General features: G+C 41.8%; 1 protein-coding gene across 1 annotated transcript; it reads left to right on the top strand.

Annotated features, from left to right (window-relative positions):
- Window positions 1–707: 707 nt before the first annotated feature.
- On the top strand, window positions 708–14,900 carry LOC109481900 (CD81 antigen-like). Its single transcript, XM_019784524.1, has 13 exons — window positions 708–1,054; window positions 3,071–3,274; window positions 3,707–3,781; window positions 4,022–4,123; window positions 4,664–4,768; window positions 5,358–5,441; window positions 11,070–11,273; window positions 11,520–11,521; window positions 12,141–12,213; window positions 12,448–12,549; window positions 13,169–13,282; window positions 13,518–13,601; window positions 14,813–14,900. The coding sequence occupies exons 1-13, from the start codon at window positions 980–982 to the stop codon at window positions 14,876–14,878; spliced, it is 1,290 nt and encodes a 429-aa protein (XP_019640083.1). The 5' UTR covers window positions 708–979; the 3' UTR covers window positions 14,879–14,900.
- Window positions 14,901–17,799: the final 2,899 nt, after the last annotated feature.

Raw genomic sequence — 17,799 nt, 5'->3', positions numbered from 1 at the left:
TATGCTACATTTACCACGCAATGAATAATTAACGATCGAGGGGAATTAAGAAGCAACGCCCTCTGTAAGTTGTTGCAGCCTCTACCAGGCTTCGGAAGGCGGCTGAAAAGAGTAAACAAATCGGCCCAAAAGAGAGATAGCATGCCGGGGGAGTTGGTATGCTGGAGAGAACAGTTTGCCGCTCCCGGGTGCGGCAAATTGTACTCTCTGGCGGACCAACTCCCCCGTCATGTTATGTCTCTATTTGACCGATCTCTACTCTTTCCAGCCGCCTCCCGAAGCCTGGTAGAGGCTAGCAGTGGACCCCGAGGCCACTCTGACTGAATATGAAAAAAGGCCTATAAATTTGTGCACGTATGTTGTGCTTGACTGTTAATGTATTTACAGATTTAAATAGAACTTACCTGGCAACTTCCGGGTTGAACCACCCAACATATGGTAGAAATTCGAGTCATACTCACATGAGAGCAACCAACATGAATTTCGAACAGCGACAAGCAAAACCTAGCCTATTCGTATCTATCCCGTCTCTTAGTGTTTTAAAAAAGTATTCCATTCAAATACTGCTTTCGTACTTTAAAAAATTCTGTGCTCCTGCTATCTCCCCCACACAGAGGATGGTATGTCCCTAGCCTAAAGGCAGGTACATGTACGTCCATTCAGCTGGAATAATGAGATGCGACCCCAAAATAGCCTGCGAATCATCTTCCCTTTGTGTTAGTCAGAGACTCGAGGATACCTGGCGTACCCTGGCACTTACGTATCCCGGTCACGCCTTTCTTACGTCACGTAATTACCTGCTGACGTCACAATAGACTACACTCACCTGTGCGTGACGATTGGTCGATACCAGTAGACATAAAAGAAAGCCCGCTAGGAGGTGTACAAATTGTGAGAAGCTCAGTTGCGTTTGGGGAACAAGCCTCTGTTTGTAGTCAGCGTTTTCCTGTACATCCCGACCGAGAAAAGAAGAGTCAAAATGTCGTCTGGGGAGCTCAGCGGTGGTATGAAGTGTCTGAAGTATCTTCTGTTCCTGTTCAACCTGATTTTCTGGGTAAGTGGAGTATTTTGATGTCCCAAAAATGTGCGTCCCTGGCCATGTATGGGTGCAGGAATGTAGTCTTTGTCTGAACGCAAATATAGACAACTCTAGACATCGTTCTGTAGTATCTATACAATGAAAGAAATTATAAAAACTGGTGAAAACAGACCAATATATTTTCAAGATGTTAGCCAGATCTTCCCCTGTGGCTAATACTAGTAGTTCTCCGGTCTATTTTAGCTTTCTTTCATTTTCATTATGAACAGACAAGTTGTGTAGAATAGTCTTCGGTGTATTTTAGCTTCTACCATTTTCTGTTCCAGTAAATATCTAACCGAAATGACTCAGAGAGAGAGGGAGAGAGATAGGAAAAAAATCCTCAATTCAACGACGCACAGCCTTTCCTGTTCAAAGATTATCTTTGAACAAGAAAGACTGTGCGTCGTGGAATTGGGGATTTATAATTGGCCTGAGAAACATGGCTACCTGAGAGGTACAGTGTTTTCGTACTGCGCGCACAGTTGAAAGGAGGAAGTGGAATTCAATTATAGCCGCGAGGCCGACAGAATTACAGGCCTTTGTTACGTACGTGAAGGTTCTGTGGTACTATTTGGATAACAACAACAACAGAATTTGTTCCTGAAAGGGGAAGAAAAACATCAATTTTCGACAACGAACAACACTAGATCTTCAGGTGTATGTTCAAAAGAATCAAATAGAATTGTAGGTTTCTTCAAGGACGGAAAAATGGGCTCGTGTTTCATTTCAGTGCAATTTTGAAAGACATCTGGACTACAAATTGTGAAATAAGAATATACAGTGAGATTTTCGGAAGATAAACAAGGTCAATGTTCAAAGATTCTTGCAGAAAAAAAAACGGTTCTCGGAAAAGCTAGAGAAAGCCATGTTTCTTTTATCGAAATTCCCTGCATTATAAAACGTTCTGTCTTCTTTGTTTACAGACACTTTTGTGTGTCCTCTATTTGTGATAGAAGTCCTTGGGAACTAATGACTATTCCTTGCAACGGCCTGGCTGTCAATTGTCCGTAAATAATAACATACTAGAGTCATGACAAGGTGTGCTGTTATGAATCGGTATGTGTTAGCCTTCTTCGCAGACTTGTTGGGTGGCTTGTTGAGCGACGCGAGTTATGAAGCGGAGGGACGATTTTACCGCCGAGTGAGTTTTTGCCATGGAGAGAAGGTTTCCCTCGGCGGCACTGAAATCGTCCCACCGCGGCATAACTCGCGTTTCTCACCGAAAAAATAATACCACCACCCAACAAGTCTGCGAAGGAGGCTAGGTATGTGTGACTTCGCGACACATGACATGACTCAGATGAACACAAAAGGGCGCGTACGTCATTTGATTGACATGTCCTTCAGACGATGGTGTAACGGTAACTCGGGGCAACGGGAAGTCGGCGCCAACAAAAGAAAGCAATTTTCTTGTATGGTCTGACACGTACACAACGTACACTTAGCATGATTGAGGCTTAACGATCATAGGGTCAAATGAAGCACGCAATGAAGTGCGAAATGTGGTCTGCTGTGTTTGTTGTCATAAACAGGCCTAGGCCTAACTTGATAAACACAAAAAAAATGAAGTGAGTGAGTGAGTGAGTGAGTGAGTGAGTGAGTGAGTGAGTGAGTGAGTGAGTGAGTGAGTGAGAGAGAGAGAGAAAGTGAGAAATCCAAGCGATCTAGGATAATGGCATGGAAATGTGTTTATTATTTTTTTCTAATCATTATTCCTTGAAATTCAGGATTCGTGAAAACCCATTTCATGACATTTATTGGCGACGCCCCAGGGGTGGATCTGCTAGCATAAGCACTACGAATAACAAGGAAAACGTCATAAAAACGTGTCAACCATGTCATTGTAGTCAATCATTGTGACGACACTCGTATGAGGTCCAACTCATGATGCACTCAAGACAGGTCTCTCTACTGGTAAAACAGTAAAGTGAAAAGTTCAATCAAGGAGGTTAAAACTCAAATGGTTCAACCGTCCTTTCTATGCCACAGATTGCAGGCGTGGGTTTGATCGGTGTGGGGATCTGGGTGCTTGTGGACACTGGAACCTACAACATCATGAAGCTGGCTGAGGTGAACACGCTGACGCTGTACGCGGGAGGCTACGTCCTGATCGGGGCCGGGGTCGTCACCATGATCGTCGGCTTCCTGGGCTGCTTCGGCGCCGTGAAGGAGAACAGCTGCCTGCTGGGAACGGTAGGTTGTAGTTATGGTAGTCCACGCTAGGCGGCGTGGTAATCTTCTTATGTGTGTGTGTGTCTCCCTCCGGCTTGAGTTATCTTCGAGGAATATTTCTTTGAACCATTCTGTTTTCATAAATCATCTTTTGATATATACATAAAGAAAGTGTTATATTCTCAGACAAATGTTTAAAACTTCAATGTTATAAGAAAACCTACTTGTATCTTTTTCTCAATGTATGATTTGCTGAGCAAGGTTAAGATACGCTAAACTTTTAAATCTTGGAAAATTGCCTTTTATGAAACCTGGATGTCTTTTTATTACTATGATCCAATATACTATTTCCTTCTTCAGTAGTGGTGCTTTCATCAGTAAGTTACAGAACTTTACCAATTATAATATTGTTTTTAGTATATGTGCCAATGGTTTTTCTTTTTCTCGTTCTAGTTCTTCATTTGCCTGCTACTATTGTTGTGCTTGGAGATCGGCATTGGCATCTACGCTGCGGTGCAGAAAGACAAGGTGAGTGAAATTACGCTCCTAGCGACATTATGCTGAACTGCATCCGTAAATTTCTGGTCAAGCAACGATCTGTTTTTTTAGTGCCCCGTTAAAGCGTTGCAAAAATCGTTCGCCATAAAACGGTATAACCAATTTTGATGACTTTCTTCCATGAAGAATATTCATCCCGGTTTTGTTGTTTCTATTTGTTTTGTTTTGTTTTGTTTTATTTTGTTTATCTTCTTGTTAATCATTTCCCAGTTCTATGGCGTGGTTGAGAAGGCGATGGACGCTCTGTCCCAGACGAGTTACTCCAGCAGGGACCAGGCCTCGCGCACCATCATCGACTTCGTGCAGAAAAACGTGAGTAACCACAGGGATCACGAGTTTTAAGTGTATAAGATACCTGACTGTGATTGCCAAGCCCTCGAAATACTTACTGTCCCCAAAACACAGTGCACCGGCCATTGTTTTGTGTCCCCGAAGAACCTAAAACCACCACAAAGAAGTGGAGTAAAATATACAGACCTAGGAACATCGGTAATAGTGGGTAGCTTTTAAACGAAACAAACTGTTTTTTTTTTCTTTCCATATTGCGCGAATATATGTAATAGTTTTAGCCCTCGCTTGTTGTGTCAAAGCACCTAAAACCATCTGAAAGAATAATGGATATAGAGGTCAAAGTGGGAGTAAACATAAGCAAAATAAAGTTGACTTCAAGTTGAAGTCATACAATACTTCTTAGAAACCAGATTGGGACAATTCATCCTCACTTCGGGACAATTGAAGTTTATTTTTGGGACAGTGCTGGGATAATAGGACGAAAAGTTAGTTTCGAGGCCTGGCTAATATCAAGGGATCCGGTTTTCATGTTGTTTGACTGTTTACGTCTCTTTTCCTCAGCTGGAATGTTGCGGTATGAACTCCACCTCCAACTGGAACCCAAAGCCACCCTCCTGTGCATGCACCAAGACTGTCACTCACTGTGTTGGAGGGAATTGGAATCGGGTGAGTCCAGAGTAGCCTGTCTGATAGCCTGACTACATCACGCCTTCAGCAAGCCTTTCCACTGGTCAGGGCATAGAAGCTCGACGGCCTTCTAAGTCAGGAAAATTGAGAACGTCTTAATCTTATTGATTTATGCATATAATTCTAAACATGGACTAATTATTGTCAGACTAAAAGAACTGTCGTTGTTACCATCATCTTGGTGTTGGAGGCTGTGATCATTGTGATGACTGATTTCCATGTACTAGTAGTGACATAGAATCCTGAGATCCTGTTGTACTGATTTTGATGATAGTGATAAAGAATCATGAGCCCCTATTGGTAGTTCTTGTAATGGAAATACTCTCTGGAAGTACATAGACAACATGTTTTTGGGAGGAGGCCCAATCAGCTTCTGACAGAAAGTCACTGCCAGCCCGGAGCTGTTTAGGACCCTTCCCAGAGCTTGTCGTCCTTTACTGAGAGTTTGTGTAACACAGGCTACTTAGTCAGTAAAATCAATGCCATGAATGTTTCCCAAAGATTTCAAACTCACAAGACGTAAAAATTCGTATGCTAATGTTTAACCTCTACTTCTGTATCCCCGCAGGCGTGTAACGTGCAGGTGCGGATGTTCCTCATGAACAGTGCTGTCATCATTGCCGGGGTGGCCTGCGGCATCGGCGCCATCTTGGTGAGTCTGGAACCATGCACATCTTCAAACACATCAAACTAACCGTTGTTAATTTATTAAGATAAGTGTCTTAATTCTGTCTGCAATGAGGGAGGGGGTTAAACGTCCTTTTTAGTACCTATATTGTTCTATAATAAATGTTTAATGCCATCCATTTCTTGTAGTGGAATTGATATATAATTGTTAAATTATTACAACGGACTTAAGTTTTCCTCAACACTGCCTTTATTGTATTTTGTTTTTGATACTGTGTGAAGTAAAATTAACAAGACATGTAGTAAAATAATGCATCGTCTTGGTTTTTGATGAATCACCCCAAGAAATGGATTTTTTCTCCTTTTTACCCTAGAATTTAAATGAAAAAAAAAATTGTACATGTATTATGTTACCTTAATTAGTCAGAGCACTGTTTGTTTATTTTTCTGTTTATTTGTTTTTTTGTTTGTTTGCTTGTCGTTAACCACATTTCCCGCCTTTTTCCAGGTGATCGGAATGGTGCTGTCCTGTTGTCTGATCCGGAGCAAGGGAGGGTCATCAGAGGTCGTCTAGCCGCCATACCGGAAATAGATGACACGTCATATCCTGTATAACACAGAGAAACCTTTTTCTACTGTTTTTTTTTGCTAGATGTGTAAAGCAGTTGATAATATAGCAGGCCAGTAACTACTTCAATTTAGATAATACTTTGACATTTTCTGAATTGACGTTCTTTTGCTTATACATATTCATTGCCATACATTTGATAATCAATTCACTTTCTTAGGTATCATGCATTATTCTAGTCTCAAAGTCTCAAAATTTTTTTTTTTTTTTTACTTTTTCTAGTATATTTTATGTACATGTATAAGCTAAGCCGAACAGGCCCAGAGAAACTGTACATACATGTATTCATAACATTTCTATAACGCTTTTAAAACCTGTGACGATTAAAAACGTAAAATTGTGCTTTCGACGAAATACTTGTGAACATTGGAGCCATTTTTTCTATGAAATTAAAATGATAGCATTTCTAGCATAAGCAAGTCTACAAGCCTGTGATTTGGTTCAACTTTAGTATATACTAAAAGCATGTACATCGTCATGGCGTGTTCTTGTTGCACCACACTTTTAAGTGTGCAGAGTGTGGTATTCAATTTCAAAGTAACTTTAGGCCATATGTTTTGATTATATGGTTGCCATTCCTCTGGCAACCCCAAAACTGATGCGAGCGTGAGAATAAGTAAAAATGGCTAAAAAAAGTTGCTTTCACTATGAAATCTATGTGGTCATGAAGGTTGAACCAATGACATGTAGTATGCCATTCAGTATGGTATGGCGAATAATCTAGTCTTCTAATTCATTTCTTTACATTTTCGTCTTTTTCGCTTGATTTTGGCATTCTGCGACACTGGTATCGTTCTCAAATATTTTTTTGCAACTTGTGGTATATATTTGGTCATTTTGCAACTGTTTTGTACGATTTACAGTATCACATCGCTTTTTTGGGGGAAACGGCCCAAAATTCATGCACGCGTGGATGTCATCCATGTAATCAAATCAACATGGCCTTAACACGATGAACGGCCGTAACCTTCGTACCGTACTCAAAAGCGAAAACAGTTCTTGGAATTAGCTTGTAGATTTACACTCGCCCAAAGGAGTTTAATAGATACTATATATCTTCCTCTGTGACCTGTAGGCCTCTATGCGGTGACACAACGCAAACAAAACACCAGCAATGAGTCATACTCAGCTCGTATTGACTGTACACAATACGCTCCAGACACGGAAATGATGAATGTTGTATGGGCGGAGATCCACTCTTTGATCCCCCTCTGCACACCTGTTCTACTAGCCCATAGCTTCTTTTTCTTTTTGTGAACTCGCAATAAAGAGAAACGTTTCTTGTTACGATTGTGAAAGCAATGCTTATGGGTAAGGTTCTGTGTCAGTGGGTGGGACGGCAGGCGTATAGATCTATTTCCATGGTGTGGTTTGTTCTGTGTTTGTTGTGTTGAACAATGTCAGGTGGATCGGATGTCAGCTCATGTCGTGCGATACTAAGGGACGAACCAATAGAACTTGTTTGAAGGGGGTTGTGGAAAAACCCTCTCATGATATTTCGTAACATCTACAGTCTGTGCATTCCTCTTCTTTTCGTACTATGATTTTCACTCAGTTAAATTTTTTGTGTAAACATATGATGTCTAAATTGGGAGCTTTTGAAAGTTTTTTTTTTCAAAGAAAGTACTCTCCCCGCCCCCCTCATAATGGTTCGGTCGGATCGGTCCTACGGATGAAATGCTTGCTTTGGTGACTGGTACAACATTGCGTACCCGCATGCGCACTGCCCACCCCACCCTAAACGACGTCATTACTATTCAACAAGACCACCACTAACAGGTAGTCGGACTTTCCATTTCCTTGAAGAAATTTCTAAGTCTCCGAAGTTTTCCCGAAGACGTCAAGATGGAAGGGTGCGGACTTCAGTGTATCAAGTACCTCTTGTTTGCCTTCAACCTGATTTTCTGGGTAAGTTTTTCCTTCCGTTGAAGATTTTACATTTTCAAAATGTCAACGTCTTCTTCTCATATTACACTTGTTGTACTAACCTTAAAGTAGCAATCTTGAGTTCAATCGTTAGGTTTTTTCGTTCACGTTTTTTAATGGCTTGCGATTAAATTTTTCGCTGTGGCTGTCTTCGAACACTAACCTTGCAACAACAAAATCGGACGATCGTGCTCACATGTGTTTTCAAGCGTTACATTTGCCTAATCATGCAACAGGTTGCAAGACGGACTGTACATGTTATAGCACGTTTACCATATGAAACAACACCAAAAGATCGCATAGATAGTCCTCTGGCGAACATCAAACAGCCAATATCGCACGTTTCGTGCTTTAGAAACAATTGCAGCTATTTACAGCTAACATGAATGTGTATTGACGGAACCTACAACATTCCCTATATTTACCAGTGTGTGAAAGCTTTGTTTTAACCGCCATTGCTATAACCACGCTTCGAAATAGACCGATAGAACGTTATGCATTGGATACTGCATAGTCCAGTCAAGTTTTGAGACAGTATGAGATACTGACAGACTTAGCTAGAACGGTCTTAGCTTTAACAGACGGAAGCTACTAGTACTCAAAATGGCGGCTGTAGCTTGGTAGTGTCACGGCCGACGGTAACTCGATCCGCTTCGCTGCCTCTCAAAAACAGGTGAACAGCGGGCACACCGATAATAAACACAGGTGTACACACTGGCAAGGGAGTTTTAGGGGCGTTTAAAAACACCGCAGTAAGTCAGGTCGTACACACTTACAAGTGACAGGGAAATTCTCACGGTTCCCTTGTGTGGGAAGACGCCAGTGTTGTAAAATAATATGTTTCTGAATAAGAAGACTCTTTTTACCCACCAAACTTGTATTATTCAGAAGAAGTTTCGGTGACCGTTTGTCAACTTCCTCAGGGCAATTCTGACAGGTTCACATTGCACAGCACAGGTGTCGCTGCTTACAGATGCGTTCCTAAACGTAAAGTATTTTCATATATTCAGACAGTTACAGGGAACGGTATCTACAACGATTGTTTCTCAAAACACTTGACATGCAAACAAATTCACGTTTTCTCGGAATCGCCGGATGTCGCGCAAATATAACCCTAATGTTTTTAGATATCCTTGTGTTTGGGGTACTTCGGCCTTTGAACATTGATACGGAGTTGAGCTTTGTTTCCTCGAGGTATAACGTTTCAAAACTTTGAAGCTTATTTATGAACTGAGTGAAAAAGGATAGGCTATTAGCAGGGGAGCGGCAAAATACAAAGGCAATGGTTAACAAGGTTAAAGTGAAACTAGTTTTCGTCCATTTTTGTGGGGTCTTTCAAACAAGTTTCACACAGTTTCAGTCAGCTTACTCCAGTTGAAAAATAGAATGAGCTTTTGCAAGTGAACAAGACAAGAGACGCAAAAACTTTTAATCCTTGGTATTATTTTCAGAATTAGCATTTTGGAGTGTGATTTTTACAGTTTGATAAGATTAAACTATTTCCCTTGGTTGTAAGCTTCGGTTTCATCTTAGGTAAAGAACGTTAATTAATATAAATGCATGACGTTTGCCGATTGAAAGAAACAGATTGTGAATACCAGAAAATCGACGTAAGTTTTTTTTCCTGCCCCCTACCCTATTATTAGTGGACTAGCCCCTTCATGTTTTATTTGCCGGTCGGTCAGACTAACCCGTTTACCCAGTCAGTGGCAGTGAGAGCTTGTATCAACAGAGCGCAATCTACCGTGTCCTCAAAATCTCAAGAGTCGAAAACACTTTTGAGGACTCAAAACAAGGACTATACCACTCACAAACCACGAGGGGTGCAGGGTTTTTTCCTTGAATCATTTCATTCGCCTGAAATCGATCTTTTTATGTGGTTTTTGTAGTACTTTTTGTGCCATCCGAGGTGGAAAATTCCCAACACCGGTTCAAATATGTAATATTTTACAAAGGGTTTGAATCAGCCATGGTATCACTTTCCAAACATAAAATAAACAATACGCCCTTCGTGTGAAAGGTCTTCACGCTGTTGTGTGCACGTCAGGCAGCTCAATGTTGACGAAGTACCGTAGTGTGTTTTGGTCTGTTGGGTAACGTACGATGCACACAAGTGAGATCATTCGTGGGATCGTTTGGCGTAACGACATATCATTCTGCTCGGAACCAAGAAGTCCCGAGTTCGAATCCTGTCATGCCACCGATCAAGTCACTTGGGAAAGGCACTTTACACGACTTTCATCAGCTTGACTCGAGTATGTCAGTGTTGTTTGTTCATGCGTTTGTCCTCTGCGTCGGTGGCGGCACAAAAAAAAGTTGAAAACCTTGAGTTTGCCGTCACCATGTCCTGTGGTAAATGTTGGAATAAAAAAAATAAGATCATTTGAAACATCGCTTCAGGCCTGGACATGGTCTTTATACTGTAGCAGCCTTTGATGAAAAACAAAACTGTAGTTATTCTAAAGAAAAGGTGACAATAATAAGCCATTTTACCGTCACTTTTAGAAGCCATGACGCTCTGATATCTTTAAAAGCCTTTGATCAATAGAAACTCTAAATACGGAGGCGTTCGCGAGACATACAGTAAACAAAACGCCCCCAGTAAGTTAGAGTACTATTACCAGTAACCTTCGTCCTCAAGTTGTAGCGTGCACCATAAATAACATCGATACAACGTATGGCATCTACAACGGACATACTATGAAACTAAGGTAACTCACATTTGGGACATACATTCAAAGTGACATTCGTCTTGTTTTACATGTGACTCTAATATAAACAGGTGAACAGGTGCCCAAAGCCCCTGTCATGCACATACAGCTGAATATGGCCTCCTGAACACTACCGAACGCCCCTCCCCCCAACAAAGGTTAGGTTGGCTCCAATTCAACTCAAATTCGTTTTGATTCAAGTACGAAAGGTAGGCGTTGCCTAAATTTGGTCAGCGTGCTCCCGAGCACCGGCCGACCTGTTCGGCTAGTGTTCGAATTTTCGGGAAAAAAATCGTGGGAACTTCGTGAATGTGAGATAGGGGCTTTATCCAACATTGGTGGTCTGAGGAAGGTTCCGAGCCTAAAAGTCTGCCCTCTCTACCCTCAGCTCGCGGGAGCCGGGCTGGTTGGAGTGGGGATCTACGTGATGGTGGCGTACGGCGTGTCCAACGTGTTCCAGCTGCTGAACCTGAGCGAGCTGCTCGTGCGCGGCGGCGGCATCGCGCTCATCGTGGTCGGCGTCATCACCATGATCGTCGGCTTCCTGGGCTGCTGCGGGGCCATCAAGGAGAACCGCTGCATGCTGGGAGCGGTACGGCATGATTTACCTTACATTCTACAGTGTGCCTACTACCTGTATTGTATAGCTTAAAATCTACGTGTGGTGGTGGTGGTGGTGGTGGTGGTAGTAGTAGTAGTAGTAGTAGTAGTAGTAGTAGTAGTAGTAGTAGTAGTAGTAGTTACTGTAGTAGAGTAGTAGTAGAGTAGTAGAGTAGTAGTAGAGTAGTAGTAGTAGTAGTAGTAGTAGTGGTAGTAGTAGTAGTAGAATAATTAGTAGTTGTAGTAGTAGTAGTAGCAGTAGTAGTAGTAAAAGTCACGTATGAGTAGTAATAGTAGTAGTAGTAGTAGTAGTAGTAGTAGAAGTAGTAGTAGTAGTAGTAGTAGAAGTAGTAGTAATAGTAGTAGTAGTAGTAATAATAGTAGTCGTAGTAGCAGTAGTAGTGGTAGTAGTAGTAGTAGTAGTAGTAGTAGTAGAGGTAGTAGTAGAAGTAGTAGTAGTAGTAGTAGTAGTAGTAATAGTAGCAGTAGCAGTAGTAGTAATAGTAGTAGAAGTAGTAATAAGTAGTAGAGTAGTAGTAGTAGTAGTAGAAGTAGTAGTAATAGTAGTAGTAGTAGTAATAATAGTAGTCGTAGTAGCAGTAGTAGTGGTAGTAGTAGTAGTAGTAGTAGTAGTAGTAGTAGAAGTAGTAGTAGAAGTAGTAGTAGTAGTAGTAGTAGTAGTAATAGTAGCAGTAGCAGTAGTAGTAATAGTAGTAGTATCCCTAATTGATTGATGGATGGATGGATGGATGGATGGATGGATGGATGAATGAATGGATGGATTGGATGAACGAATGAAGGAACGAATGAATGAATGAAGAAAGGAGTGTCTATGACTGACACATCTCTCTCCCTGCAGTTTCACCCTCCTGCTGATCCTGCTGATAGCTGAGATCGGCGTGGCCATCTATGCCTTCGTGCAGCGCGGACAGGTCAGAGCCACAGGCAGAATTTTTCTTCTTCCAAAAAAATCGACTTCATTGTACATTGATTTTTCGCTGAGGACTCATGCAGCGAGGGATGATTTTAAATAGTGATAGTCAGTTAACGGCCATGAAAATGTCAGCTAAGCTTTTCTCATTATACACGTATTCTGTAATTATATCTAGCTAACATATAGAATCTTGACATCCGTAACTCCTACCTGTTGCTTGTGTTCCGTGCAGTTCTTCAGCCTGATCGGCTCCGCTGTGGACACGGTGTCTACAGTGAACTACAACAACGCCGACCAAGCCTTTCAGCGCCTGGTCGACTTCACCCAGACATACGTGAGTTCTAACCGAATCATATGTGAAGATATGAATCCTTCCCCAATACTCGTTAGACTCTCATAGTTTGGCAAATCTGAGAAGATTGTGGCGCGTCGCGTTATACAAAGCGACGACAATTGCAATTGGTACGGTAATCATACTTATTACTGAAGTTCGTCTGTGTTGGTAGTAATCATGCTAGACTTCATCCCAACACATACAAGGGTACACAAACGAATGAAGGATCAAATTTTCAACGATCACTGTCGCCTTCATCAAGGAATAACCAATCACTTCCCAACGTACACCCGCGAGAGTTACGGTTACAGACACGTGACTTCGTTTACACGAGACTTTAGGGATACGTGACGTCAGCAATTGATCAATTGTGCCATTGAACGTCATCCTAATGCTAGGGTCACAACTCCCTACCCGGAGCCCGATCGATATTAAAGTTTGCAGGAACAAAGTTTCGACAACACACAAAAATTTTCAAAAGCAATATTTCTGTAATATCATTGTGTTTATTTTTCCCGGCCGGGTCCCCGTCTGGAAATGTGATCTAGACTTTTGGGTTCAAAATATTTTACCAATTGTGGTACTGTCCCTACTGACAGCATAATTACTGTCCCCACAGCTGAAGTGCTGCGGAATGAACGCCACCGACAACTACAACCCCAAGCCGGACTCGTGCGACTGTGCCGCCGGCATGGCGGCTAGCAGCATCTGTACCGGTGGGACTTACAACCAGGTACAGCAGCTCCGTTTGTGACACATGAATTGATAAGCAGAAATTGTGTCTCCCATAGCTATATTGCTAATTACAAAATCTATTAAAATTGTATATCAAGTCTTCTAGATCTGAGTAGGAATCAGGTCTTTTTGGTACAACTTGATCATATGGTTTCAGTCCGCAATCTTACAAACTTCTAGTCTTACAAGAAAAATGTAAAAAATCTTACCTTCTCCCCCCCCCCTTCCCCCAGCCCTGCAAAACCTCCATCATCCATTTCCTGATGAGCCAGGCCCTCGTTGTGGGCGGGGTCGGCATCGGCATCGGGCTTACCCAGGTACGACATTACATAGTGTATACTTCATGTGTTATGCACTAAGGCCACACCGACTTAATTTTTTTTAATGGATGACATCCTCTGAAGACCTCTAAACTAGTGCGCGCGGGCGAATAAGAAAATTCCGGCCAAAAATAAGAATGCTACTAAACCACAGGAATACACAGCTGGTATTGTGAATTTGCAGCGGTACATGGTGACATACACGACAACTGACAAGCCGGCACATGCTGGCTTTTTGCGGAATTTATTAATCGGCACTGTACGTTTGTACTGAGCTCTTAAGTTGTGGAGCTTTGGTGCCATTAGTGCCATCCTCCGGGGTTACCACCGGCTCCGTATTGTCGCTAACAGACGAAAATCAATGCGCGCGTGGATGTCATCCTTAAAAGATAAGACCAGTAAGAGCCTAAGACCCGTACATGAACACGTTCTGCATAGTGAGTCAGATGAGCCAAATCAGGACACTTCAAAACTTTCTTTTCAGTCATACAACAACACATAACTAATTATTGTTTATTGTTTATTTCTGTTTTCACTTAAAAAAGTCAGATAATTGAAAATTATGTAGGCATATGCAGAAGAATCCAAAAACCTGTAGGTTTATCGAGAGGTACAGTTGATGTTATGATTACTTCATAGTCAAATTACATTTCAGACAAATTTAGTCATTTAGAAAGTTTAGAGACAACAGAAAACATGCTAAATGTTTACGGCCAGTTAGAATTGTGCCCACAATACTCTAGTTGTTTAAAACCCGACAATGGATGCTAACGTTTATAAGAATCTTTAGTTTATGACGGTTCGGTGCACAAGTGTGATTTGAGTGGTTTTCAGCACCAAGGACAGAGTCGTGTCCCTATGGTTTAGTTACGTAGCGGCCTATGTTGGAGTACATTGACTCTTAGTGATGATATTGTGTACGTCTGTTAATCTCAGCGTTCAAGCATACTGTATGGGCTCTCTAATCTCCAAGCAGATATTTTGGGTGGATGAAAAGACAGTATCAGATTGGCCAGGCAGTATCCATTTGGCACCCTGGACGCTCTTAGGAGGGGGTACCGGACATTGTCTGGCAAAAGGATACTGCCTGGCCAATTTGATGCTGCCTTTTCACCCACCCAAAATATCTGCTTGGAGATTATGGTTTCTATATATCCGCGGCTTGTCGCTCGTACCCGGGATCGTAACTTCTCTACTTTGTGTTTCAGCTGATCGGGATGATCTTTGCCTGCTGTCTGTTCCATGCGAAGGGAAAAGAGGGCGACGTCGTGTAAACTACAGTCACTACAGGAGTGTTCAAATCATGTCCGCAGTACCTAGAGAATTCTTCTTCTTATAGCCAAGTTGTATCGAGATTCATCTATCTTTTACTAAGTATTTTTTTTCAACAGAAAGAATTTATAAAATGTATATCACTGAAGGAAACTGTGTTTGTAGATAGTGCCAAGTGCTCCAGTTGACTGGTATAATTGAGTGAAACATATATGATAAATCCACCCAAGGACATTATACACAGGGAGATAGTGTGTATAATTTCCTTGATCCACCCAAGACGTTATGAATGGATCAGGAAGGGTGGGACGCAAAATAATGATGTTTTAATGAATATAAACGAGAAAACTATGAAATATTCATTTCGGTTTTAAAGTTTAGTTTTAATATTTTACTGGTAGTGCACATTCTTGAGTAAATGACTTGCTTTCGAAAGAACGTTTTGCACAATTACAATTCTCACACCCTACGAGATTTTATAAATTAAAAAACTGCAGGATATTTTTGTAGTCTGACACAATGCTGAGGTGTGTATTTGGTATACCTCCCATGTGAAGTATATCATGAGTAATTTGCGACGGAACTTCCTTAAATGTGAAATGATCCAGGGGTGTTTTGATATTCCTAGTCAAATGGATCATTCATATGTACTTGTGTGGGCGAGTGTTATGCTGTACAGGTATTGGGTGCTCTGCAAAACTTTGCATAATACATATCGCTTAATTCGCTTTGAGTTGAACTTTGCTTCTATTCTATAGCTGCGACTCTGACTATAAATGTTTGTAAAATTTGATAATTGGGGCAACGTCTTGATGTCATTGCGCAACGTTTATACATATCACGTTTGGTCAAGTCTAGCGGTTGAGAAAAATCCTGCAGATTGTATTTGGGGGTATTGTATGGCCTCAATCCATAATTGGCGTACTTGATACGGTCGCTAGGTGTCACTTTTCATGTTTACACAGCTACATGTACTTAGCTCGTGTTTGCTTTCTGTGACGTGATAAATGGCGAGGTGACTCGACTCAAGGATCTAACTTCCAAGCAGATCTTTGGGTGGCCGCAAAGACAGTATGAAATAGATGGCCAGGCCGTATGCATTGGCCAGACAGTATCGGGTGGCCAATGGGCACTGCCTGGCCAATTTGATACTGTCTTTGCGGCCACCGAAAGATCTGCTTAGAAATTAGCATTTCTAGACTTGCTACATTGTATCTTGTATTGTCGTACTGCATCATTGGAATAAAGTACTTTGTTTGGAAGTGAAGCTTCAGAGCAGTTTTCCTTGGTTTTGACCTCTTTAATCACAGGTCTAGTCTACAGGACCTCTCTACAGGAAGGGCCTTATTTACACATGTCACTTGTTCTGTTTCACAAAATAGCTAAAGTCTCAACCGTTTTTAATGCAGAATTTCCTCACATGAATAATGATTTACCGGTTATGTCAATATCCTGCTCTACAACATGAAAAACGCGCTATCCCTCACGTCCATTCATCCCACACGCCATGTCCTTCAATTTCAGATACTTTATGAGGTCCCTTTCTTCTTGTTTCATGCGGTCCTCTCCAGTCTTGCCCTCCCCGTAAGCGTTGTAAATAAAGAGTGCGATATTATCGTGCGCTGTAGTATCATTTTCAGTTAGGCCTCTCCTGCCATGTTGCGCGTATAGTCTACCGATTACAACCTCAACAAGTAAGGTTTTACCCAAGCCTAAAGGGCTTTCACTGAATGTAAGCAACTCATGGTAGGTTTTTATGAGTTCCGCGGACTTATCCGCATGATCTGACCATCTGCCTTCTACTCCATTTGTAGCCCTTCCTGCATAAGCCTGTACGCTGTATTCTTTGGGTACACCCTTAAAGCGACAGAGAAGGAGGTACACTGCGTTATGACATGTGCTAGGTTTATCTTCCGGGAGGAACGTCTTTATTGGGTCATTTTTTTTTATTGTGAGTTTTTCCTGCGCCTGCGCTATATACTCAGTAGCCCACGATGGAGGATCTTTCTCCGTCCCCTTCGAATTATCTTTACTGCCGTCCCCGTATGTCTCCCGATTATACTCTACCCAAACGGTAGATTTTTCCTCCTCCTCCTCCTCGCCGTTTCGTTTTTTCTTCTCCTTTAACCAATACATTACTGGCATGAGTTTTTTTCTGCCATCCTTGCGCGGCACATGCCACGACTTACGTGTAATACAAGAATGGAGCTGCGATGCTTCAAGCAGCCTTCGCTCCTCGTAATCAAGAATCCAGAACTTTGTGACTCCTTTCACAGCCTTCCCATCCTCATCCTCCGTGTCCCATATAATTTCTCCGGCGTCATACAGTACTCTTATTATGCGCTTTAAAAATTGTTGAGCTTCCACAGTATTCAGTGCTTTCAACGCGGATTCTGGGCCATCAATTTTCTTTTTTTCTTTGACAATGTGCTTAACAAACTCAGCGATCTTCTTTTTAGCACGATCACTCAATATCCCCCGGTCTGCAGTAACAACATCTTGTAACTGTTTTTCAAGTCTTTCTGTGCGTTGAAAGTTAATCTTTGTTTTGCGCATCAGGAATTTTGGTGGGAGAAGCTTGTCTGGGATCAGTAAGCGGTAGATGTCCCAACAAGCTGACATTTTTTCCTCCTCATCGCCTTGCGTTTTTTCAAATGTCGACGAATATACACTTCCAAGCTCGCTCTTTATTGTCTTGAGCCGCGGATCGTCTATTGTCTCAGAGGAAGCAGATGCCATGATATCTGTGAGCTACGATTTCAGGAGTCTGTTGGTAGTTTTACTGCTGGACTTTTTGTCAGTCCCTTTTATCTATAGAGGGATTACAACAAGATGCTGACACCCTCAGGCAGCGACTATATATATATGCACAACTGGTGTCAACTTTATTTTCCTGTACATAACAACGTAATCCATGTTTTCC

Source organism: Branchiostoma belcheri, unplaced genomic scaffold (genome assembly GCF_001625305.1).
Source record: "Branchiostoma belcheri isolate BF01 breed outbred unplaced genomic scaffold, Haploidv18h27 scaffold58, whole genome shotgun sequence".
NCBI classification, from domain to species: Eukaryota; Metazoa; Chordata; class Leptocardii; order Amphioxiformes; family Branchiostomatidae; genus Branchiostoma; species Branchiostoma belcheri.
This window is presented reverse-complemented; position numbering and strand designations above follow the sequence as displayed.